Genomic DNA, 26,045 nt, shown 5'->3' with positions numbered 1-26,045 from the left:
GTCCATGTCAGGTCATACAAGCTTCCATGGAGCTACAACCCAGTAAACTACTAAAGGACTTATCCGTAGATCAAACACTCCACATTCTTTAGCAATATCATTCCCAACCCGACTAAAGGTATCCCTCTGAAACCTCCCATTTTCCCAGCACTCCTGCAACACTCCTTTTGCAGGGTGAGAATCATTGTGCCCCTGTAAATTACCCCAGTAGTTTGCCATCAATTGCATTCTTCTTAGTTCCAAAGGCACTGCTCCCATTTCTACCTTAGGGCTGATACTGGTGATATTTTAAAAGCCAAACTGGACACTCTCAAGGCCTGAGCCTGAATCACATCCAGTTTCCTTATAAGAGACCTAGCTGCTGATCAACACAGATCTTACTAAAGCCACGTACATTCTATTCAACGCTGAATAACTTGCTCCCCATTCCCTACCAGTCAAACATCTCTTCACATTTATTACTTTTTTACATTTCTCCTCAACTTTCCTGATATGGTCTGCCCATGTTAATTGGGAATCAAATATAACTCCCAGAAATTTAAATGATCCAACCCTTGCTAATTCAATCCCATACATCCTTAACTTCTTCCCTACCTCAATTCTGTTCCTGGTGAAAAATACAGTTTGGGTTTTTTTCTACTGAAAATCTACATCCCCAATTATAACCCCACTCCACCACTTCATCAGTTGTTCCTTGTATTTTCCTGATTATATGCTCCATGTTCCTGCCTCTTTTCCACAAGGCCCCATCATCCGCAAACATTTACCTACCTATATCCACTGGTACCTTTGTGAAGACATCATTGATCGTAATGATGAAAAGTAACGGGCTAATCACACTACCCTGAGGTGTGCCATTTACCACTACTGGCTTGATAATTCTGATCCAATCCGAACTTGAATTTTTCTACCAAGCAAAAAATCTTTAACCCAATTAAAAAATCTCCCACCAACCCCCATCTTGTGTAGTTTAATTAACAATCCTTCCTTCCACATCATATCATAGGCTTTTTCAATGTCAAAAACACTGCTATTACTGACTCTTTATTTGCCTGGGCCTTTCTTATTTCAGTCTCTAACCTTATCACTGAGTTCATGGAATTCCTTCCCTTCCTAAAACCACTCTGATAACTTGCCAGCATTCCCTCTCCTCAAGCTCATATGATAACCGTTCTGTTATCATCCATTCCATTATCTTACATATACTTGATGTTAATGCTATTGTTCTGTAGCTAGTGGGTTCTGACAGATCCTTGCCAGGTTTCCTTATTGGAATTACTACTGCTTCTTTCCATGCACTTGGTAATCCTCCCTCCTCCCACAGTCTGTTATAAAAATGCAGCAACTTCAAGAGCGCTCCTTCACCTAGATTTTTTTTAGCATAACATAGCATATCAGATCTTTCCTTGGGGAGGTTGGTCTCGATCTCTTTATTGCTCTCACCATTTCTGCCAACATAAATGGATTGTCAATTATATCATCAGTTTTTTTCCCTCCTGTTCAACATACCTGGGTGTTGACTCATTGTTCTTTCCCTTCTCCTTCTCCCTTCTTCAGACAAATTTTCTGAACTGTGTATCTGTATAAATGACTTGGCCATGATCTCAGCCTTATCCCTACTGGAGACTGCTGTTTCCTCCTCAGATATCATTACTGGATATTCCCATTCCCTTCTATCTCCCCCCATCCTCTTAATCATTCCCCATCCCTCTCCCACAGGTGTTGTTCTTCCTATTTTGTTGCAAAAACTCCTCCAACTTGCCCTTTTAGCTTGACGTATAGTTCTTCTCACCACTGCCTGTTCCTTCTTATATTGATTCAAATGTTGCATATTATGCGTTCTTTTAACTAGCCTGAATGTTTACAGCCTGACAACATTCCTCTGTCCACCATGGTACCAGTTTTCTATTCATCCTATTTTTACTCCTGGGTATAGGTCCTTCTGCTGCTATAATAATTGCTGAAGTCACCTGACTGTTTAATTCATCTATATTTCCAGAAATGTCAATCTTTGTCAATGCTTCTTCACTCAACTTCTGGAACTTACCCCAATCTGCTTTTCCAAACACCCACTGTGGGGTTCTGCCACCTGGTCTTACTTCACTCTTTCACCCAGAGAATATAAAACTGGGTAGTGATCACTGCCTTCTGCTGAAGCAGTCCAAACTCCCCAGTTACTAACGCCAGCCAAGGTATTAGACACTAATGTATTATCTAATACTGACTCAGTTCCTGATGTTATGTTTATCCTTGTTTCTCTACCATCAGTCATACACACCAAATCCCTTTCTTCCATCAAATCTTCAATTACCTTTCCATTTGAATCTGTAATTGGACCCCCCCCCCCCCATAATGTGCTGTGAGCATTGAAATCTGCACACCACACTACTTAATGTCTGTTTTGTCCTTGTATCCGTAATAGGCTGTCCAAATCCAACCTTTTACATGGATTGTAGTAGTTAATTATAACCACTCCCTCCCCTCTCTCCCACACTTCCACCACTATGTATCCCTGATCATCTCCTTTTTCCAGTACCCTATATGGTATACCTTGCTTGATTAATATAGCACAACCCCCTCCTCCCCCTAGATTTCTATCTTTCCTTATCATGGTATACCCATATATCACAAACTCTAAAGTTGGTTTCAACCAAGTTTCCTGAATACACACTACATCCGGTTTAACAACCATTTCTTTAATAAAGTGCTTGAATTCCTGGCTATTGGCCAGTAAGCTCCTTGCATTCCATTGCAAAAGAATCATCATGGTTAGTATTAACCAACCCATGACACTTCCTGGCTTAACTGATTAGTGAGGTTCTCCCTCACTTCCTCCCATGTCAGTCCTACTAATCCTAAATGGTTTACTGCTGCTTTGACCACCAGCTGAATTTTGTCATTTTTTGACTTTACCTCAGCCGTACTATTAATCACTCCTGCAATGAATGTTACTAGAGCCCTTTTGTCTACATAAATCCTGTCATTTGTTCTTTGTTGCATCTCTCGCATCTCTATTGTTTCCTGTTCATTAGGAGCATTATTCTGTTCTCTTGACATTCTTACAGCTTCTGCATAAGTGATCTTCCTTTTCACAACTATTTCTTGAATTTTATTCTCCGGTCTCGTAACGTCACTCCCACTATATGCCACAGTATGATCTCCTCCACAATTGCAGCATTTTGGTTGAACTCCTGTTCCGCACTTTCCATATTCATAATCACCCCCACATCTAGCACATCTCCTCGGCCTTTTACAGTTTTTAGCTATGTGTCCAAACCTTTGACAATTATAGCACCTCAGTGGCTTTGGCACATACACCCTTACTGGGTAACTCATGAAACCCAGGAACACCTTCCTTGGCACTCTTTCTTCTTCAAATTCAATCAGTACTGATTCACTTTCCTTTTTCACTCCCTCCTTTGTTGTTTTCAGTCTTAGAACATTCATTACTTTCCCTCCTTTGACATTCCTCTTTAACTCCTCCATATTTATACTCATTGGTACCCCCGTGATCACTCCTTTACATCCACCGCCATTTTGTGCTCCCACCCTCCCAGTGTATTCCACCTTGCATTTTCCAATCTCTTTTAGCTTCAGTGCTTTCTCAAGTTGTTCCTCATTCGCACATCTTACCAATAGGTTGCCATCATTAAGGACTTTTGCAAATACTATTTCCCCTATCTGATTAGCCAGAATTGTCGTTAGCACAAACCGGTTAATTTTCTTTATGTTTCCTTGAGCCTTCTCATTAAACCTAATTATGACAACAACTTCTCTCTGAACTTGTTCATCTTCCTCACTTTCAGAGCTCTCTCCACTGTCATTTCTTATTCTTTTATTCCCTTTGCCTCGATTTTCATTCATCTGTCCCCTCCCTATCTCCTCATTCCTTTTATTTCTCCTTTCACAATAATCTATTTCTCCCCAGCTGCCTACCTCTGATCCCAAATCCCTATCCCTCTCCTTCTCCACTCTCTTTCCCTCACCTCCCCCCCCCCACCTTGTCCGCCATTACCGGACCCGCACAACCCCCTCCCAGCAATTCCAGCTCCTTCCCTCAACAAGTTCCGCAACCACATTCACGCATACGCCCATTCACAACCTCCTACATAAACTTCAGCGGGGCTATTGACAAGGTTTCATAAGGCAGTCTCATAGAGAAGGTTTGATCACATGGGATCCAGGGTGAGCTATTCAATTAGCAGTAAAATTGACTGCAGGTTGGAGACAGAAGTTGGTGGTGGAGAGCTGTTGTCCAGACTGGGGCACTGTGACCAGTGGTGTACCATGGGGATCGGTTCATGTTCCACTGTTCATTGGTACTAATGATTTGGAAGATAATATGGATGGCATGGTTGATAAGTTTGTATTTGACAGCAAAATTGTTGGTATAGTGTACAGTGGAGACTTTTATCTAGATCACAGAAGCGTTTTAGATTATTTATAATATTATTGATACATTTGAATTATTTATAATTATAATGGTTCCTTAAGGTTGTTGTAGCTGTGGTGGTAATGTGGACAAGATCTCACTACCTACTAAATGCTCCCAATGGCATGTGCGCCAAGTAGCCTCTGACAACCAGGTCCTACATTGAGTTCAAACCTGACCCCTGCGACATTGCTGGTACCAAACTGTATCAGTCTCTGCTGTTCCTTTTGGTTCATCAGTTGCATGGAGAGAAGGAGCTTGCTACATGGGTAAGAGTGTACTGCTTGCTCTTGATATCGTACGACCCACAGTCCTCATAATTATAGTATGGACAAGGTGGACAGAAGGGCCATATTCCATGTGGTCTATCTTATCTAGAATGAGACTTCGACAGAGGATGTGGGAGTGTTTCTGCTTTTAGTATTGTAGATTTTGAGTGAACGTCCTGTTCCTCAACTCGATGAAACAGCCACCCCAGGGGAGGTAATGAGGATCTAACAACAGCAGAAACACTGCGGAATCAGTGTAGGGAGGTGCCAGCTTCTGAAATGATCATACCTCAGTGCAGTCAGATTTGTGGGGAGAGGAGAAATAAACGTGAACTAAAGCTGTAACTGGAGCCTCAGTGAACAACCACAGAATGTTCACCGTTTACTGGCCACAAATGTGTGTTAAGCTCCTGAGAATGAACATCCGCCAAACCCACTGTATACTGTACCTACTGTGTGTAGTGTCTATAAAAAGTATTCACCCCCCGCCCACCACCTCAAATGTTTTCATGTTTTACAACATTGAATCACTGTGGATTTAATTTGGCTTTTTTGACTCTGATTAACAGAAAAAGACTCTTTCATGTCAAAGTGGAAACAGATCTCTACAAAGTGATCTAAAATATTAAACACAAAATAACTGATTGGACAAGTAAAAACACCCCTTTAATATGACACATCAAATCATCACTGGTGAAGCCAATTGGTTTTAGAAGTCACATAAATAGTTAAATGGACACCTGTTTTTTGAGATCTTTGAGCAGTCAAGGTGTTTCAACTGATTTTAGTGAAAATACACCTGTATCTGGAAGGTCCAACTACTGCTGAATTAGTATCCTGGCAAAAGAAACACTCCAAGTAACTCTGAGTAAAGGTTATTGAAAAGCACAAGTCTAGAGATAGCTACAAGAAAATTTCCTAGTCATGGAATGTCCCTTGCAGTACAGTTAGGTCAATCATCAAGAAATGGTAAGAATATGGCACAGGTGTAAATCTGCCTAGAGTAAGCCATCCTCAAAAACTGAGTGACCATGTAGGGAGGGCATTAGTGAGGGAGGCCACCAAGAGACCTATGGCAACTCTGCAGTTACAAGCTTCAGTGGCTGAGATAAGAGAGACTGCATTTACAACAACTGTTGCCTGGGTGTTTCACTAGTCACAGCTTTATGGGAGAGTGGCAAAGAGGAAGCAAGCCACAGCTGAAAAAAAAACTCACATGAAATCTTGGATAGAGTTTGCTAGAAAGCATGTGGGAGACTCTGAAGTTAGCTAGAAGAAGGTTCTGTGGTCTGATGAAACCAAATGGAATTTTTTGGCCGTCAGACGAAACACTACCTCACATCATCAAAAACATACCGTCCCTACCATGAAGCATGCTGGGGGCTGCATCATGCTGTGGGGATGCTTCACTGCAGTAGGCCCTGTAAGGCTTGTGAAGGTAGAGGGTAAAATGAATGCAGCAAAATACAGGGAAATCCTGGAGGAAAACTTGATGCAGTTTGTAAGAGAACTGCAACTCGGGAGAAGATTTGTTTTCCAGCAAGAATATGACCCCAAGCATAAAGCAAAAGCTACACAGGAATGGCTTAAAAACAGCAAAGTTAATGTCCTGGAGTGGCCAAGTTAGAGTCCAGACCTCAATCCAACTGGCAATGTGTGGCTGGACTTGAAAAGGGCTGTTCACTCACTATCCCCATGCAGTCTGACAGATCATGAGCAGTTTTGTAAAGAATGGAGAAAAATTGCAGTTTCAGATGTGCAAAGCTGATAGAGACCTATCCACACAGACTCAAGGCTGTAATCGCTGCCAAAGGTGTATCTACTAAATACTGACTTGAAATACTGATTTATGCAATAAATTATTTTGTGTTTTATATTTGTAATTAAGTTAAATCACTTTGTAGAGATCTGTTTTCACTTTAACATGAATGAGTCTTCTGTTCTGTTGATCAGTATCAAAAACCCCAGACTAAATCTCCTTTGTTGTAAAACTATAAAGCATGAACACTTCCAAGGGGGTTAAAGACTTTTTATAGGCACTGTAGATTAATTCCATGGAAAGTTATAGATTTCTAACAAGGCTCGACGGGCTGGATGCAGGGAGAATGTTTCCCTTCGCTGATGAGTCTGGGACCGGACTCAAGACACTCAGAATAAGAAACATGTCATTTAAGAAGAGGAGAACTTTCTCCTCGTAGAGGAGTGTGAATCTTTGGAACTCTCTATCCTGGTGGCTCTGGAGACTCAGTCACTGGGTTCATTCACAACCGGAATCTTGCCAACCACACACACAAAATGCCAGACAAAATCAAGTCACGCACAGTTTACGGAGGGAAATGAACAATTTGGGCTGAGACCCTTCACCTGGACTGGAAAGGAAAGCAACAGGATGAAGAATAAGGTGGTGAGGGAGGAGGATGAGGCAAAGCTGAAGGGCGATCAGTGAGTCCAGATGAGGGAGAAGGCAGATGGAGGGGAGAGGGGGATGGTAGGGAATGATATAAGAAACTGAGATGGGATCGGTGGAAGAGACGAAGATCTAAGGACGAAGGTAGCTGATAGAGAGGGCAGTAGACCTTGGAATAAACAAAAGAGAGTGGGGAAACAGAGGTAAGAGATGGGCAGGTCATGAGGTACTTCCTCCTCTCAGTTGGACTCATTATTGAGGCTTTGACCATAATCTGCCAATAGTTCTGTGTATGTATGTGCTGGAGCTTTGCCAGGCCGGTTATGATGTGTGAGCTTCTCCCGAGATGGAATCTTGACCGGGGTCAATGGTGGTTCCGGACTCAGTCATACAATGCTTCAATGTGGGGGTTTGATTATAGTGAGACTCGCGAGTCCAGCAGGGGCAGACCTGAGTCAATCAGAGTCTGCGGTCACGGACAGGTCAGACAGGGTGAATGGTGCAGATTTCCTGCTCTGAAAGATTCGGGAGTATTTTTCTGACAATACTGATCACCCAACGGATGCCAGATTTTATCTCCCAGTGATATCTTTGTGCAGAGTGGATTGGTTCAGGATTCAATGGATTATATAACAGTCCTAAGTATTGGTTGTATCGTGCCCCTTTGCTGGTGTGTTCAGGGGTCGGACATCTCCAGCTGACCATGTGACAGTGATGCCTTCACCCAGAGTTACAGACAGTCTTTGCAAGTAAGTATCACGTAAAATTGTTCACAAACAAGGAGAAAGGAAACTGTAATTGTTTACCTCGCTTAATTGTATCAAACATTTCTCTCAACGTGGTGTTCAGCAAAAAGGGGTGATCGAATTTTTCAACAGGTAGGGTGCCATGTGTCACTGACAGCAGTTGTTCATCTTCACTAATCCTGTAATATTACACAGCTGGTTATAAACTGAACATCAGTGATATTTGAACTATTTTACAAGTCCACACTGTGTTTCAGTAAAGACCATGTCCTACCTCCTCTTCTGACGAATTTCCTCCTGAAATAAATAAAACAGAGATATCAGTTGACCGACTGTCTGCATCCCAACAGCAGGAACTTGGCCCAGGTTATTACAAGCTGCTGAAAATTCCCATTTCCCAGCTCACTGTCACTGACACACATGGAGAAACAGAACAGTACAACAAGAGACACAGAACCCGGGAGAAAGTTCAAGGAACGTTTATAACCGTATAACAATTACAGCATGGAAACAGGCCATCTCGGCCCTTCTCGTCCATGCCGAACTCTTACTCTCACCTAGTCCCACCGACCTGCACTCAGCGCATAACCCTCCATACCTTTCCTGTCCATATATCTATCCAATTCTATACTCCTATACTCAGTGCTCTGATTAATAAAGGCCAACATACCAAAAGCTTTCATCGCCACCCTATCCACGTGAGATTCCACCTTCAGGGAACTATGCACCATTATTCCTAGATCCCTCTGTTCTACAGCATTCTTCAATGCCCTACCATTTACCATGTATGTCCTATTTTGATTAGTCCTACCAAAATGTAGCACCTCACATTTTTCAGCATTAAACTCCATCTGCCATCTTTCAGCCCACTCTTCTAACTGACCTAAATCTCTCTGCAAGCTTTGAAAACCTATTTCATCATCCACAACGCCACCTATATAAGTATCATCTGCATACTTACTCATCCAATTTAACACCCCATCATCCAGATCATTAATATATATAACAAACAACAATAGACCCAGTACAGATCCCTGAGGCACACCGCTACACACCGTCCTTCAATCTGACAAACAGTTATCCACCACTACCCTCTGGCATCTCCCATCCAGCCACTGCTGAATCCATTTTACTACTTCCATATTAATGCCTAACGATTGAACCTTCCGTGTGGAACCTTGTCAAAGGCCTTACTGAGGTCCATACAGACAACATCCACCGCTTTACCGTCGTCAACTTTCCTAGTAACCTCATCAAAAAATTCAATAAGATTTGTCAAACATGACCTTCCATGCACAAATCCATGTTGACTGTTCCTAATCAGACCCTGTCTATCCAGATAATTATATATACCATCTCGAAGAATACTTTCCATCAATTTACCCACCACTGACGTCAAACTCACAGGCCGATAATTGCTAGGTTTATTCTTAGAACCCTTTTTAAATAGTGGAACCACATGAGCAATACGCCAATCCTCCGGCACCATCCCCGTTTCTAATGACATTTGAAATATTTCTGTCACAGCCCCTGCTATTTCCACACTAACTTCCCTCAAGATCCGAGGGAATATCTTGTCCGGACCTGGAGATTTATACACTTTTATATTCCTTAAAAGCCCCAGTACTTCCTCTTCTTTAATCATCATACTTTCCATAACTACCCTTCTTGTTTCCTTTACTTTACACAATTCAATATCCTTCACCTTAGTGAATACCAAAGAAAAGAAATTGTTCAAAATCTCCCCCATCTCTTTTGGCTCCACACATAGCCATCCACTCTGATTCTCTAAGGACTGATTTTATCCCTCACTATCCTTTTGCTATTAATATAACTGTAGAAACCCTTTGGATTTATTTTCACCTTACTTGCCAAAGCAGCCCCGTATCTCCTTTTAGCTTTTCTAATTTCTTTCTTAAGATTCTTTTTATATTCTTTATATTCCTTGAGCACCTCATTAACTCCCAGCTGCCTATATTTATTGTAGATCCCTCCCTTTTTCTGAACCAAGTTTCCTATACCCCTTGAAAACCATGGCTCTTTCAAACTATTAGCCTTTCCTTTCAACCTAACAGGAACATAAAGATCCAGTACCCTCAAAATTTCACCTTTAAGTGACCTCCATTTCTTTATTACATCCTTCCCATAAAACAAATTGTCCCAATCCACTCCTCCTAAATCCTTTCGCTTCTCCTCAAAGTTAGCCTTTCTCCAATCAAAAATTTCAACCCTGGGTCCAGTCCTATCCTTCCCCATAATTATATTGAAACTAGTGGTATTGTGATCACTGGACCCAAAGTGCTCCCCAACACATACCTCCGTCACCTGCCCTATCTCATTCCCTAACAGGAGATCCAACACTACCCCTCCTCCAGTTGGTACCTCTATGTACTGCTGCAAAAAACTATCTTGCACACATTTGACAAACTCCAAACTAACCAGCCCCTTTACAGAATGGACCTCCCAGTCTATGTGTGGAAAATTTAAATCTCCCACAATCACAACCTTGGGCTTACTACAAATATCTGCTCCCTCCTTACAAATTTGCTCCTCCAGTTCTCGGTCCCCATTAGGTGGTCTATAATACACCCCTATAAGTGTCACAACACCTTTCCCATTCCTCAATTCCATCCAAATAGTCTCTCTAGACGAGTCCATTAATCTATCCTGCCTGAGCACCGCTGTTATATTTTCTCTGACAGGCAATGCAACACCTTCCCCTCTTGCCCCTCCTATTCTATCACACCTGAAGCAACGAAATCCTGAAATATTTAGTTGCCAATCACACCCCTCCTGCAACCACGTTTCACTAATAGCTACAACATAATATTTCCAGGTATCAATCCATGCTCTAAGCTCATCCACCTTTCTTACAATGCTCCTAGCATTAAAATAGATGCATTTAAGGAACTCTCCACCTCTTACTCTCTGTTTATCCTTAATGGAGCAAACAACTTTGTCATCTTTTTCTTCCTTGTCCCCTACTTCTTTGGTCTGAGTGCTCCCGTTCTCTGTCCCCTGCCTATCCTCCCTCACACACTGTCTAGCCAGCTTTCTCTATCTGTGAACTAACCTATCCCATAACTGAGAGGATGGAACTGATGGGAAAGACTGGACAGGCTGTGCATTTTTATCTGGATATGATGTCGGGGAGGATCAGATAATGGAATTTAATATTTGTGGTGGATTTGACTGGCTGCTTGAAATGTAGTGAAGAGAACGTGGAACTCACTGTCAAAGAGTGGTTGAAGTGGAACAGCAGAGATTGAATGTAATGGGGAAGCTGCATAAACACATGAGGGATCATGGAGTTCGGGGCACTGTTGCTGGGTGTGGTGAGTCAGTGGGAGGAGGCTTGTGGAGCAGGGAAATTGATAGGAGGGAATGGACTGAAAGACCCGATTGTGATGTGAAATGGGATATAATTCGATAAAGAATACATCTTAAAAAGAAAACAGACAGCACAAACTTCTCTAAAACAATGAACCTGATGCAAACCGATACTGCTGGTAAATCTGATGCGTGGGTCTCATTCTGCAATTCAATCTCAGTTCCCACTGATTAACAGAGAGACCCTCACACCCACCGCAGCAGACACACTCACAGTAGCTGGATGTTACTCTGAGTATCGGGGATATTAGTTGTGGGAATCGCAGAAATGATCACCAGCTCAGTGCTCTGATCAGAGTAACTCACTCCCGAGAAGGTTGCAGACTGTCCTGTGATGTACAGGTGTTGTGGGAGGCCAGTTTGTGGAACGACAACAGTCCTGAACAGTCAAAACATCAGTCAGGTTTAAATCAATTTACAACTACAACAAAAATCAGATTACAACTACAGTACTTGCAAATACCACTTTGATTTTAAATACATCATTTAACACTGTGCACTTTTACAAAACTAAACTGAAATCTCTCACCATGAGGAACAAGATATTTTCATGTTGATCCATCTGTTCCTGTAACTTTGAGATTTCCTCCTGGATAGAATTTAAATTCTCTTGAATCTCTCGAAGATTGTTCTCCATTGGATTCAGAACCCTCTCCACCTCTTCCCTGAGATCTCGGAGTAAGTGCTGCTCTTTCTCAGTGAGAATCTGGTGCAGTTCATCAAACTGGGATGTGATGTGGGACTGAACACTGTGTGACTGTTCCTGACAAACGAAAGGAGAGACTAGTTTATTATTTGGCTGTAAAGTATTTCCTTATCACATGGAAGGTGACCAGTCAGCCCATTGATTTTATGCTGTTTCTCAGAGCTTCAATCCCACTCCCTCACTTTCCCTGAAACCGATTCTTCCACACTGATCCATCAGTTCCCACCTGATTCACGGACCATCTGCCTTCACAGGGTTAATTAGAGTAGTGAATTAAACATTCATTCACGATTTCTTGGCATTGTCAGCCCACTGTATTCTCAAGTAGAACATGCAAACTCCACGCAGACAGCAGCAGAGGTCAGGATCCAACCCAGGTGGCTGGGGCTGCGATACTCCACTATTCTGCATTAAAGAGGTTAAAACTACACAACAATATTGGAAATTCTGCCCAGGAAATCCTCACCCGAACTCCGGAAATCTCCTCTTTCTGTTGCCGCTCCATTTCCTCGAAGTCGGATTTCTTTTCTGTGAGAGATTCTAACGCAGATTTAACCCGGTCCTGGGAAGCAGAGAGTGAAGGAATCAGACAATAACAGTGGTGGCACTGAGGTGGTGCGAGATGGTGCTATAGCACCAGCTGAAATTACAATAGCACCACCAAGAAATTAACTGAAATTTGACATACAAATTGCAGCTGCTTTCTCTGTATAGTTTTGAATACAGCTTGTTTCTCCAGTTGATCTAGTGAAACAGCGCCCCCAATTACCATAGCACCCATGCAGCAATAAAGTTATAAGCTCTGTCAGATCCACTCTACACTTCTGCTTATTCGTTCGTTGTCAATGTCTTGCCGTTGCTGTCCTCAGAGCAGTTAAACTGATCTAAGATCACTTAAGGTGATGATGTCACTCACTCTCACTCACGCGAGAGATTGATAGTATACATAAATTGTGCAGGATCCAGGTGCAGATCCATGGTCTCGCACGTCTAACGGATGCCACACACACGCATTGTGCTTTCACAAGCTAGCGTAGGCCTGGCACATGCATTATTTTGGCCGGCGTGAAAAATGGATCGATTTTTAGTGAGAAAATGACCTCATCCAGAGGAATCAGTGGTCTCTCAGCCTGAGCATGTCTTAATTGAAAGTGACATGCAGAAAGAAGTGGGGATGAGGACGACAGCAGTTTATCGAAGGAGTGTGAGGGCGAAGTAAAGGAACAAGAAATGGAGCGGGATTCGGAAGAGAACGTGGATGAAGCTGCTGTTAGTGCTAGTGGGAATACTGTTAGCGATGTCAGCCAGCAGCCTGAGGAAGGACCCCATCGGCCAGCATTGAAAAAGTACCCTTCGCAACAGTTTGGCAATCAGCAAAGGAGTTATATTTGTGGCTGGTTTTGTCTGTAATCCTGGCTGGAGTATTCGATCACGAAAGATACTATGTTCTGCTTCGCATGCAGGCGTTTCCTGTGTGGAGGACATGGGTTCCATTCTGAGCTTTACTGTCACCGGTTACCGCAGCTGGCGGAAAGCTACAACAGCTTTCAAAACCCACCATGTAAGTGCAGCTCATAAGTTTGCTAAAGAGGCATGGGCCGAATTCAGTTTGAGAAAGCAAGACGGTTCAAGATTGGGAAATATGCTTGATAAAGGACATGCAAAGATTGTCCAAGAAAATCGTGAGTATATGAGAGCAGTGGTTGAGTCTCTATGCTATACTGCGTGCCAAGGCATTGCCCTGCGAGGACACCAGGAGGATGATGGATCAGGCAATAGGGGAAACTTTGTTGATTGCTCAGTGTAATTGGGCAGTTTGATAAGAATGTAGCTAAAAATGCAACACAGAGCGTCATAGGAAGTCATTCCTGCCTGTGGCCATCAAATTTTACAACTCCTCCCTTGGAGGGTCAGACACCCTGAGCCAATAGACTGGACCTGGACTTATTTCCTGGCATAATTTACATATTACTATTTAATTATTTATGGTTTTATTACTATTTATTTATGGTGCAACTGTAACAAAAACCAATTTCCCCCGGGATCAATACAGTATGACTATGACTATGATTGAAAAAATAGAGGACAATCCTGGAAATGCAAAAAACACCCATCACGATATCCAAAATGAAATTATGGGTATTAAGGCAGATATGGTCAGACGTCAAATAAGTGCAGAAATCAAGGAGGCTGGATATTTTGCCATTGTGGTGGATGAAAGTAAAGACTTGAGTAAAAAGGAGCAAATATCAGTGATGGTGCGGTATTTGAATAATGAAACAGTGCTTGAAGAATTCTTGCACTTCACTCCAGCAGAAGGGTTGGACGCAGAGACTCTTCTTAAAAGCATTGAACAGACACTCGCCCAGTGTGTTATTGATACAAATGCGTGTATAGGTCAGTGTTATGACGGGGCGGCAGTGACGTCCGAGTGCAATAACGGGGTACAAGAGAGGTTCAGGAAAGAGGTCCCGCAGGCATTATATATACATTGTCATGCTCACAGACCTAACCTTGTTTTAGTGGATGTTGTGAGCAATGTACAACAAGCGGGTGAGTTTTTTGAAACTGTGCAGCTGCTTTACAACTCCTTTTCAAACTCTGTTGCCCACGATCTTTTCATGAAGAAACAGAGAAAACTGGAATCAACTGCACAGCCTGTGGAATTGAAGAAATTGTCAGATACACGCTGGGCATGGCAGTATACAGCTTTGTGGGCTATAGGGAAATCACCCCCTGCCATTCTAGCTACACTACAGGATATTATGGGTCAACCAAATGCACTGAAGAAAACGAAGGCCAGAGCTGTAAATGGACTGATTGATGAGCTGTTTGCTTTACTTCTCACTCTGTTTGAGGATTTATTCTGAGTCACCAAGTTCACGTCAGACTAGCTACAATCTCCAAGCAACACTCACAACGCACAGGAGGAACTCAGCAGGTCAGGCAGCATCCGTGCAAATGATGACTTGATGTTTCGGGCCGGAACCCTTCATCAGGACACGGTTCCGGCCCGAAACGTCGGCTCACTGTTTCCACCAATGCTGCCCGACCTGCTGAGTTCCTCCAGCACGTTGTGAGTGTTGATTTGACCCCAGCATCTGCAGAGTATTTTGTGTCTACAATCTCCCTGTTTGGAGCTTTCATTCGCTGTGGACTTGGCTCAGTCCGTTATCAATGCACTCTCAGCAAAACGGAGAGGAATCATGGAGTGAAATTTAGACAAGAGCTAGGGACAATAGACAATAAGTGCAGGAGTAGGCCATTTGGCCTTTCGAGCCAGCACTGCCATTCACTGTGATCGTGGCTGATCATCCACAATCAGCACCCCGTTCCTGCCTTCTCCCCATATCCCTTGACTTCATTGTCTTTAAGAGCTCTATCTTACTCTTTCTTGAAAGAATCCAGAGAATTGGTGTCCACTACCTTTTGAGGCAGAGCATTCCACAGATCCACAACCCTCTGTGTGAAAAAGTTTTTCCTCAACTCGGATCTAAATGGTCTACCCCTTATTCTTAAACTTTGGCCTCTGGTTCTGGACTCCCACAACATTGTGAACATGTTTCCTGCCTCTAGTGTGTCCAATCCCTTAATAATCTTACATGTTTCAATCAGATCCCCTCTCATCCTTCTAAATTCCAGTGTACACAAGCCCAGTTGCTCCAATCTTTCAACATATGACAGTCCCGCCATCTCAGGAATTAACCTCATCAATCTACACTGCACTCCCTCAATAGCAAGAATGTCCTTCCTCAAATTTGGAGACCAAAACTGCACACCATACTCCAGGTGTGGTCTCACCAGGGCCCTGTACAACTGCAGAAGGACCTCTTTGCTCCTATACTCAACTCCCCTTGCTATGAAGGCCAATATGTCATTAGCTTTCTTCACTGCCTGCTGTACCTGCAGTGACCTGTGCATCAAGGCAGGTATACGGAGCAGACCACATGAAAGGAGACAGGCCCAGCCACCCTGATGCCTATATGACTTCATTGTTGAAGCCCAAACCAAACACACACCTGTCACATCCTCTGATGACCTTCGCAAGCACTGTTTCTATCCGGTTACAGATGGACTTCTGATTGAAATGAAAAAAACGTTCTCAATTGAGACTGGGGGTGTTCTGACTGGAGTCTGCAGAGCTACATCAGGTTCGGTGTCCATACGGCCATAAGACAAAGGAGCAGAAGTCGGCCATTTGGCCCATTGAGTCTGCTCCGCTATTTTATCATGAGCTGATCCATTCTCCCATTTAGACCCATTCCCCAGCCTTCTCACCATAACCTTTGATGCCCTGGCTACTCAGATACCTATCAATCTCTGCCTTAAATACACCCGATGACTTGGCCTCCATTGCTGCCTGTGGCAACAAATTCCATAGATTCACCACCCTCCGACTAAAAAAATTTCTTCGCATTTCTGTTCTGAATGGGCGCCTTCAATCCTTAAGTCATGCCCTCTCATACTAGACTCCCCCATCATGGGAAACAACTTTGCCACATCCATTCTGGCCATGCCTTTCAACATTCGAAACAAAGCAAAAGCAAGGACAGACAGTGAATGACACAGTGGAATTTCTACGCTCTAATGAGACCCTACCACGATGCATTTATAGATTTATACAAACTAATATGCATATCACTGACTCTACCTGTGACATCTGCCTCATGCAAATGGAGTTTCTCTTGCCTCAGACACCTCAGAAACTACCGAAGGAATAGCAGCAGTGATGCTCGGACCAGCAACTTGACCCTGTTGGCCATAAACAGCCAGAGGATCAAAGCACTTGACATCCAGAAAATTACTGATGCATTCGCCACCAATCACAACAACAGACGGACTGTGCTTCTCTGAAAACGTCAATGGTGAGTGCAGTTGAATTTTTTTTTAAATTTGGGCCAAGACTAATGCTGATTATTATTATTATTTTGTGGTGGATACCCCATAGTCCTTATGTTTCCTGCAAATCCTAAAATATTACATTTACTGCTATTAAGCCTACTGGTTTTGCTTAGACTTCCAAGCAGTTGTTCTGTTGATTTTTGTTTTAAATTCAGTAGCCGAATTAATTGAGGTATTGCATGGTCAGATTACGATTTGTCCAACTCCTGGTAAAGCCTTGCATCTGTTGTTTGCCTTATTTGACTTTAATAATGGTGTATCTTTTGGCATTGTCTGTCTATGTAGTGCGAATAGCAGTGGATATTGTGGGTTAGTGTTGTGTTTTTCAGTTGAAAAGCACGCATTTGACGCTGATTGCGGGATGGTGCGTGATTCACGTTGTGCGCTGGGGGTCGGATGCTCTGTTTGTTTTTTTTGTTTATGCTCTGTGTAGCCCGGGTTGTCTCCGATGCTGTTGACACTGTCACAGTTCACTTCTATATTAGATCTATCAATTGCTGTTGCTTGTGAATCAACAGAGGCATTTATAGTAGGCACATAATGCTTGAAACTGACTTTTGAATGTCACGCGTCTGGCCTTGCGAATACATATTACCATAGGGTACATCCCTCAGCACCAACACTGAATAATTCAGCCCCACTGTAGCACCAGCAAGAAAACATCTCTGGCGCCACCAAGTGAACAATAAAAATGCAGTGCCGATTCAGCACAGTTTATTATCAAATTCACCAGAGGTTAAAAAATAAATATGCAATGAAAAACACATCAGGTGTTCAAAATCAGCTTGTTTTTACCTTATAGATTGCAACAGCTTCTTTAATCGGCAGGAAGCGGTGCTCTCTGTGTTCCCGCGTATCTCTACAGATCAGACAGATCAGTGTCTTGTCCGTCTCACAAAACAGCTTCAGTTCTTCCTGGTGTTCCTCGCAGTGAAGTTTACTTTCCTTCCCTTTCGGATTCAGGTTTAGTTTTCGAGCTTTCTCAGACTGATTTGCTAAAGCCCGATTGGCCCTGAGGGTGCGGTCTGCAATCTCCTCTCTACATTCCGGGCAGGAGTTTCTCTCCTCCCTTTCCCAACACCGTGTGATACAGGAGCGGCAGAAGTTGTGTCCACAGTCCAGTATAACAGGATCGGTGAAAAAATCCAGGCAGATGGGACAAATTGCCTCTTCGGTCAAACTCTCGACCTGTCCTTTCGAAGCCATGTTAACTCCCGGTACTTCCGGGTGCAGGATCGTTTCACGTTCGTGGAGCTGCGGAACCGCTGCAGCTGCGCGATTGTCCACTAGACGCGCTGCAGTCTCCCGGTACGAAGATCACGTTGTTAGGGGCATTCAGTGGAAAAGCATCGCAGCCATTTCCACATCCTGATAGGATGAGTAACACTTTAAACAGATCGGAACACAGAATGAAAACTCGGCCATGGACGGTGTCAAGCCCAGCTTCGAAAGGAGGAAGGTTGTGCATGGGGCTAGCAATCCCATTCATTAAAACGCATTCCGACAGAAAAGTCAACTAAATTTCCAAAGGCCCCATCCCTGGAATAGGAAGGGCCTTCCCCTAAAGGACGATTGAATTCGTGTTGCGGATCAACCTTTGGCCCAGGACGGAGGCCTCCGGCGAGCTGCTGTTGGCAGCCGGTGCCACAGTGGGCGTGATGGGTATAAGAAGAAGCAGAACATAAATCAAGCCGGAGAGAAGAGCCTGGTTCCGTCTATTGTAGTATTGAAAGGGAAGGCTTCTGAACAGAGAAACATTAGAGACTGCAGATGCTGGAATCTCGAGCAAGAATCAAGATGTTGGAGAACTGAACGGGACAGGCAGCATCTGTGGAGGGAAACGTGCAGTCGACTTTCCGGGTCAAGATCCTTCATCTAGACTGTCTCATCCCTAAAGTCGATTGTCAGTTTCCTTTCACAGATGCAGCCTGACCCGTTGAGTAACTGCGGCAGCCCGTTTTTATTTCTATCGAGGTCTAGAGGGAGATATCGTGATATCTGTCAGCTACACGGAGGCTGCCCGAAGTTTTTCCCGCCGTGGATCGGGGCAGCTGCCTCCTGAACCCGTCCCCAGCTGCTGGGAGAGGGGAGCTGCACCGGAGCGGCTGCCGATGGATATTTGGAACTCTCGCCGCTCCGCTGTGCAATCCGGCAGGCTGAAGGCCAAGGGAGGACAGGGCGCAAAGGTAAAGTCGTGTTTTAGAAAATAAGAAACGGGAGCAGGCGTGGTCGTTCAAACTCTCGCGCCGGCACTGCCCTTCACTCAGAACAAGGCTGATCTTTGACCTCAGTTTAGGGCCACTTTCCTGCAACGTTTTCATCATCGCTGAGCCCCTAAATTTGCCTTTTGAATTTAGAAACCTTGTGGAGAAAATTCCAAAGATTCACCGCGCCCGGGGTGTGGAAATTTCTCCTCATCTCAGTCCTGATGCGAATTTTCAGTCTGTGACCCATCCAGAGGAAACATCATTCCTGCCTCTAACCTGTCAGTACCCTATGGGACCGTGTCAGTGCCAGTGAAACTCCCTCTTCTAATTACTCGACCGTCTCAGTCGGTGTAATCTCCCTGAGGGAACACCATGTGAAGGGCAAAGCTTTGAAGGAAAAGGGTCAAAGTTGAACCGGGATATTCAAGGCATGATTTTGGACACAACGAGTCAATACCCTCTGAGGCCTTGTCTGTATCAGTCAGACCACCTCATAGTCTTCTAATTCCAAGACAGTCCCAGTCAGTGTCATCTCTCCGAGGACACTTCCTTAAACCCCCCCCCCCCCAATATAACTGTGAATCCTTTTCATTCCTTTCACCCAGCAGGCTGACTTTGGGAGGGAGACCAGACCTGTGCACAGTCTTCTATGTATGCTATCACCAGGACCCCAGATAACTTCAGAGGAGATCTTTATTCTTGTATTCAAACCTTCCTTCCTATTCAATGCTCTTCATTGAACATGGAACTCAAACACTGAACAGATACAATAATGTGCACCCTCTGCCATGAATTGAAAGGGCAGGTGTTGCAAAAATTTGAGCATCATACTAGGGGCCATGGAGCAAGCAGGACCACAAAGGGAGGAATGTGGGAGTGTTGTCTGACTGAGTCCAGTTGTGTGTGTTTGTGTGTCAGAATCAGGTTTAATGTCACCAGCATATACCATGAAATTTGTTGTTTTGTGACAGCAGGTCATTACAATACACAGTAATGAAAATCTATAAATTACAATAAGTATATATAAAAATAAATTTTAAAACAGAGGGGGAAATACTGAGGAAATGTTCATGGGATCATTGTCCATTCAGTAATCTGATGGCCGAGAGGAATGTTGTTGGCTGTTCCTGAAACATTAAGTGTGTCTTTAGGGTCCTGTACCTCCTCCTTGATGGTAGCAAGGAGAAGAGGGCATGTCGTGGGTGATGGGGGTCCTTAATGATGGATGCCACATTTTTCTTGCATCATCTTTTGAATGCATCCTGGATGCTGTGGGGTCTAGTGCCCATGATAGAGATGGCTGAGTTTAGAACTTTCTGCACCTTGTTCCAATCCTGTGCAGAGGCCCCTCAGTACCAGACAGTGATGTAACCAGTTACAACACTCTCCACAGTACATCTGTAGAAACTTCTGGTGTCTTTAGTGACGTATCAATTCCCCTCAGACTCCTAATATGGCCGATATTGTACCTTCATTGTAACTGCATCAATTATGTTGGGCCCAGGATAGTTGCCCAGAGATGTTGAAAGTCAGGAACTGGAATCTCTTCACCCTTTTCACTTCTGATCCCACGATGAGGACTGGTGTATGTTCCCTCGACTTCCCCTTCATGAAGTCCACAATCATATTCTTTGTCTTAGTAACGTTGAGTGCAAGGTTGTTTCTGCGACACCACTCAGCTTGGTGATTTACCTCACTCCTGTACTTCGTCATGATCTGAATTTCCAACAACAATAGTCATGTCGTCAGCAAGTTTATAGATGTGCCTAGCAACACAGACGTGGTTGTATCGAGAGTAGAGCAGAGGGTACCAGTGTTGATTGTCAACGAGGAGGAGATGTTACTTCCAATCCACATGGACTGTGGTCTCCTGCTGAGGCAGCCAAGTTGCAGAGGGAGGCTTGCTGATTAGAATTGAGGGTGTGATTGCGTTGAACGCTGCACTGTAATCAATAAACAGCAGCCTCATGAGTGTATTGCTACTGTCCAGGTGATCTGAGGCCAAGTGTAGAGCCAGTGAGATTGTGCCCACTGTTGACATACTGTGGCAATTGGCAAACTGCAGTGGGCGCAGGAGTTGATTCCAACCATGACCATCCCTCAAGGCACCTTATGACGGTAGGTGTGAGTGCCATTGGGCGACAGTCATTGAGGCAGCTCACTCTGATCTTTTTGGGCATTGGTATCATTGTCACCCTTTTGAAGCTGTGTGTGCGTGTGTGTGTGTGTGTGTGTGTGTGTGTGTGTGTGTGTGTGTGTGTGTGTGTGTGTGTGTCCCCTTTGGTTCAGGAGCCCAATGAGTCAGGGGTAACAACTGTTCCTGAACCTGGTGGTAGGAGTCTTGTGGCTTCTGGACCTTCCTCCTGATGTGAGCAGCAAATGAGAGCCTGTCCTGTGAGTTGTGGTCCGGAAGGCTTTAGCCTTGATGGACTGGGCCATCCACTACTTTTTGTAGGATTTTCCATTCAAGGGATTTACTGTTTCCGTACCAGGCCACCATGCAATGACTGAGCATACTCTTCACCACACTTCTGTCGAAGTTTGTCAAAGATAAAGAAGTCATGCTGAATCTTCGCAAACTTTAAAGAAGTAGATACATGACTGAGCTTTCTTCATAATTGCTCTTGCGTGTGGGGCCCAGGACAGATCCTCTGAAATGATAACATCGAGGAATTTAATGTTTCTGACTCTTTCCACCTTTGCTCCCTGATGAGGACCTCCTGTTTCTTCCTCCTCAAGTCAATAATCAGCTCCTTGCTCTTCCTGACGTTGAACGAGAGGTTGGATTCTGACACCGCTTGGCCATGTTTTCAATCTCCCTCCCCTCCATGTGCTGATTCGTCACCACCTTTAATTCGACCAACAGCAGTGGTGTTGTCAGCAAACTTAAATATGGCATTGGAGCTGTGCTTCCCCTCACAGTCAACAGTGTAAAAAGTGTAGAGTGGGGAGGGGTGTCGTAGCAGACAGCTTTGTAGTGCCCGAACTGACTGGGCAGAGGTTTGGATGCGAAGAGGAATCAGTGGAAATGGCATCAGCACAGTGAAGTGGTGTTTTGGCTTATTTAGTGACAGAGCAGGTGAGGGGCTGAATGGCCTCCTGGATTCTATTCCTGATGTTCTTCAGAGCTGTGGACCAACTGAACTGAGGGAGCATAGAAGGCACTGGTGAGTAAATAAGAGGTGTAGAGCAGGAGGGTGAAAATGTGGGTAAATACAAATAAATGGTCAGCAGAGGGATGATGGGCCGATGGGCCTGTTCCTGCTCCTATTGATTCCTGGGATGGCAGGACTTTCATATGAAGAAAGACTGGATGACCTGGGCTTATACTCACTGGAATTTAGAAGATTGAGGGGGGATCTGATTGAAACGTATAAAATCCTAAAGGGATTGGACAGGCTAGATGCAGGAAGATTGTTCCCGATGTTGGGGAAGTCCAGAACAAGGGGTCACAGTTTGAGGATAAAGGGGAAGCCTTTTAGGACCAAGATTAGGAAAAACTTCTTCACTCAGAGAGTGGTGAATCTGTGGAATTCTCTGCCACAGGAAACAGTTGAGGCCAGTTCATTGGCTATATTTAAGAGGGAGTTAGATATGGCCCTTGTGGCTACGGGGATCAGGGGGTATGGAGGGAAGGCTGGGGCGGGGTTCTGAGTTGGATGATCAGCCATGATCATAATAAATGGCGGTGCAGGCTCGAAGGGCCGAATGGCCTACTCCTGCACCTATTTTCTATGTTTCTATGTTTCTATTGCTTTTCCTTCTGTCCTGTGGTGAAATATAAATAACTGTCAGGCAAACAGCTTTCTCAGTGAGCTGGGAAACTTAATGCAACATGACATTGGGAGGTGACGGATACACTGGGATTACTGACACGGCTGCAGGAAGACATCCTGACATCATCACCCCGTGCAGAGCTGTTGTGCAGCAAGGTCCTGCTCTTCCTAATTAGATACACAGAGACAGACAGCATGGACAGAACAGGAAAGAAATAGGATTTTCTCTTTGACTATTTGATAATTAGATAAATATGATTTCAGCAAGACTTCTGGTGAGGGGCTGAACAGCCTCCTCTTGCTGCTATTTCTGATGTTCAGAGCAGTGAACAGACTGAACTGAGGGAGGATAGAAGGGGTCGGGGAATGAATAGAGGTGTAGAACAGGAGGGTGGTCCCAAGTAAACAGACACCTGGCAAGTGAGCGGCTTTAAAACTGTTCGGAACGGTTCAGGATCAGCATGTCCTTGTTAGAGTGAATGGTGAGACTGGAGGGATGAGGGAACCCTGGCTGATGAGGGTTACCGAGGCTCTGGTCAGGATGGAGTCGTGTGTCAGGGGAAAGCAGCTGGGACAGGTGAATCCCTCGAGGAGTAGAAGGGATGTAGGAGAAAACTGAAGAGAGAAAATCAGGAGGCCAAAATGGGGACACTAAATAGCTTTGATCCATAGCCTCGATCCCCTGCCTGTTCATTTCCCTGTTTAAATGCCTCTTAAACATCACGATTGAATCTGCTTCCGCCACTCCCTATCCCGGTCGCGCATTCCAGGAACATACCTCTCATTGTGTCCAAAAACATGCCTTGAACCTCCCGGTTCAACTTTGACCCTCTTACTTTAAAGCTTTACCCTTCACGTCGTGTCCTCAGGGAGATTAGACTGACTGAGACTGTCTCATAATTAGAAGAATAAGAGATGGTCTCACTGGGTATTGACAGGGTAGAGGCAGGAAAGATGTTTCCCCTGGATAGGATGTGGAACCAGGGGTCACAGACTCACAATCAGAGGTTGCTTCAGCAGGACTGAGATGAGGAAAAATTCCTCACCCAATGTGCTGTGAATATTTGGAATTTTCTACAAAAGATTTCTGGATTTAAGAGGAACAGCGATGATGGGATGGTGCAGGAAATTGGTACTGAGGTCAATGATCAGCCATGTTCTGCGTGAAGGGCAGAGCAGGAGCAAGGGGCCAAATGGCCACTCCTGCTCCTGTTTCTTACGTTCTTGAAACAAAAATTGATCTTCGTGTCTATTAATTTTTTGGTTCTTCTGTCTGTTGGGTTACACAGGGAAGCGGTACCCCATGCACTCTGTGTAGAGCATCTCTGTACCCCGTGTTGACTGTATTCAGTCCACTGTCTCCAATGCATGTAACACTATGCAGAGTTTGTTGTATTCATTGTTTATGTATCCAGTGAGAAACACATCTGTAAGTGCCCAGGACTCTTTACTGTATTTATACAGTGACTGTACCGAAATACCAGTTGTTGACTGCTGCGTCCACAACTGCTGAACCCTGGTTTGTCCTCCAGAATGTGCAACACTTCCTTTGTTTGGAATTAATTCCATCTGCCATTGTCAGCCCATTTTTACAGCTGGTCCAGCCTTGATAGTCGTCATCCTCACTGTTCACTACATCCCAATCTTGGTGTCATTGGCAAATTTAATGATTTATTTTACCACAGTATCGGCCAGATCGTTGATATTGAAGACAAACAACAAGTGACCTAGCACCGATCTCTGTGGCACATCACTAATCACAGATGTCCAGTCAGAGAGGCAATCACACGGCAAATAAATAAATTGTAGAGTCCTTGAAAGCTGGTGTGTAGCTTGTGGAATTAGTTCAGAGTTGAGGTGAGTGAAACCAGTTCAGGGGGCATAATTGTAGAGTAAATTTATTGTCAAAGTGTATAAACAGGGACAAGAATTTATTGTTTATGGAATATGGGATCATGATCAGGGCCAACATTCACTGCCCTGACTGCCCTTGAGAAGGTCAAAATGAGCATCTTTAGCTGCCATCATCCGTTTAAATTAACACCTCAACAATCATGTTAAATTGTGCTTATTGAGGTTGCTGTTCTTTGAACAGATGAAGTTATTGGTCCCTTTCCCTCAGAATCCTGGATTGTGTTCCTGTCACCACTGCTCCTCCCAAGTCGGTGAAGGGTGTCGAACATTGGAATCTGTTCCAGCTTCCTCTTCCCTTGGCAAATTGCCCAGCAGCAATCTTGGAACTTGTTCATCACACAGTAAATGTTGGTCCAAGTGTCGACTCTCACGTTCCGTAAATAATAAATTTTTAACCCTGTTCTGGTTGAGAGTTACTGCATTTTGTTCCCACTCGTCCTGCAGTACCGGTTCCGAGCAGGGGGTGGCGCCGCTGCACAGGTCTTTGGGCTGTCTGCCGGCGCTACCGTGGTACTGCAACGAACTGAACTTCTTCACTTCTAGCAGCTGGATTGGCTGAGTCCTGAATTCAGGAGCGAAAATCAAACTGCTGGAAGGAGTCAGCGGGCGTAGCGGGACCAGAGGAGACAGAGGGATGGTCAGGAATCTGCTTCAGGAGGAAATTAAGCTGCACTGCGGATTCCAACATCTGCAGCCTCTGGCATTCGGGACATTTAACAACGGCGAACCAGATAAACGAAACAAAAGATTAGCCTTATTTGTCACATGTACATGTGACACACAGTGAAAGGCGTCGCTTTGCACTATTGGCCAGCACAGTCTCAAGGCATCCCTCAAGTGTGGCCTCACTTCCAGAATAAAAATAACATGCACATAACTCACCCTAACAGTACGTCTCAGAAAGGCGGGAGGAATCCAGAGCCCCCGGTGGACACCCGGGAGTCAAACTCCAGTCGCTGATCGATGTCGCTGTAAACCAATTGCCCTAACGGTCACGATCCCAACTGCATTAAATGTTTACACAAATGGAGAACATAAGATTTCTGTAGTGATCTTTTTCTCCGCTCTGTGTAGGGATCGTTCTCTACGTAACTCCCTCCTGGCACCTAGCCCTGCAAGCAGACCAATAGCTACATGTGCTCCTACACCTCATCCCTGGACACGTAGATTGGGGTATGCTCCGTCTACCACGAAATGCATTGATTTCTCTAAGATTAAGCAAGTTTTCCGCTCCCTCGTCTCTTTTTCCATTCACCATTCTGGTTACCGTCTAAGATCTCCTCTCCTCCTCATCAC

General features: G+C 44.3%; 1 protein-coding gene across 1 annotated transcript in view; it reads right to left on the bottom strand.

Annotated features, from left to right (window-relative positions):
* LOC140197451 (nuclear factor 7, brain-like) overlaps positions 1-18,067 on the bottom strand; it is a 33,891-nt gene extending 15,824 nt beyond the window's left edge. Inside the window, exons 1-5 of the mRNA XM_072257410.1 lie at positions 17,648-18,067; positions 12,417-12,512; positions 11,774-12,007; positions 8,129-8,151; positions 7,915-8,033 (exon numbers count right to left, since the gene is read on the bottom strand). Coding sequence (XP_072113511.1) covers positions 7,915-8,033; positions 8,129-8,151; positions 11,774-12,007; positions 12,417-12,512; positions 17,648-18,058 — 883 coding nt within the window. The 5' untranslated portion in view covers positions 18,059-18,067. The remainder of the gene's footprint in view (positions 1-7,914; positions 8,034-8,128; positions 8,152-11,773; positions 12,008-12,416; positions 12,513-17,647) is intronic.
* Positions 18,068-26,045: the final 7,978 nt, after the last annotated feature.

The sequence above is a fragment of the Mobula birostris genome, chromosome 5 (genome assembly GCF_030028105.1).
Source record: "Mobula birostris isolate sMobBir1 chromosome 5, sMobBir1.hap1, whole genome shotgun sequence".
Taxonomy (NCBI): Eukaryota; Metazoa; Chordata; class Chondrichthyes; order Myliobatiformes; family Myliobatidae; genus Mobula; species Mobula birostris.
Note: the sequence above shows the minus strand (reverse complement) of the source record. Positions and strands in the feature narration are given on the sequence as shown.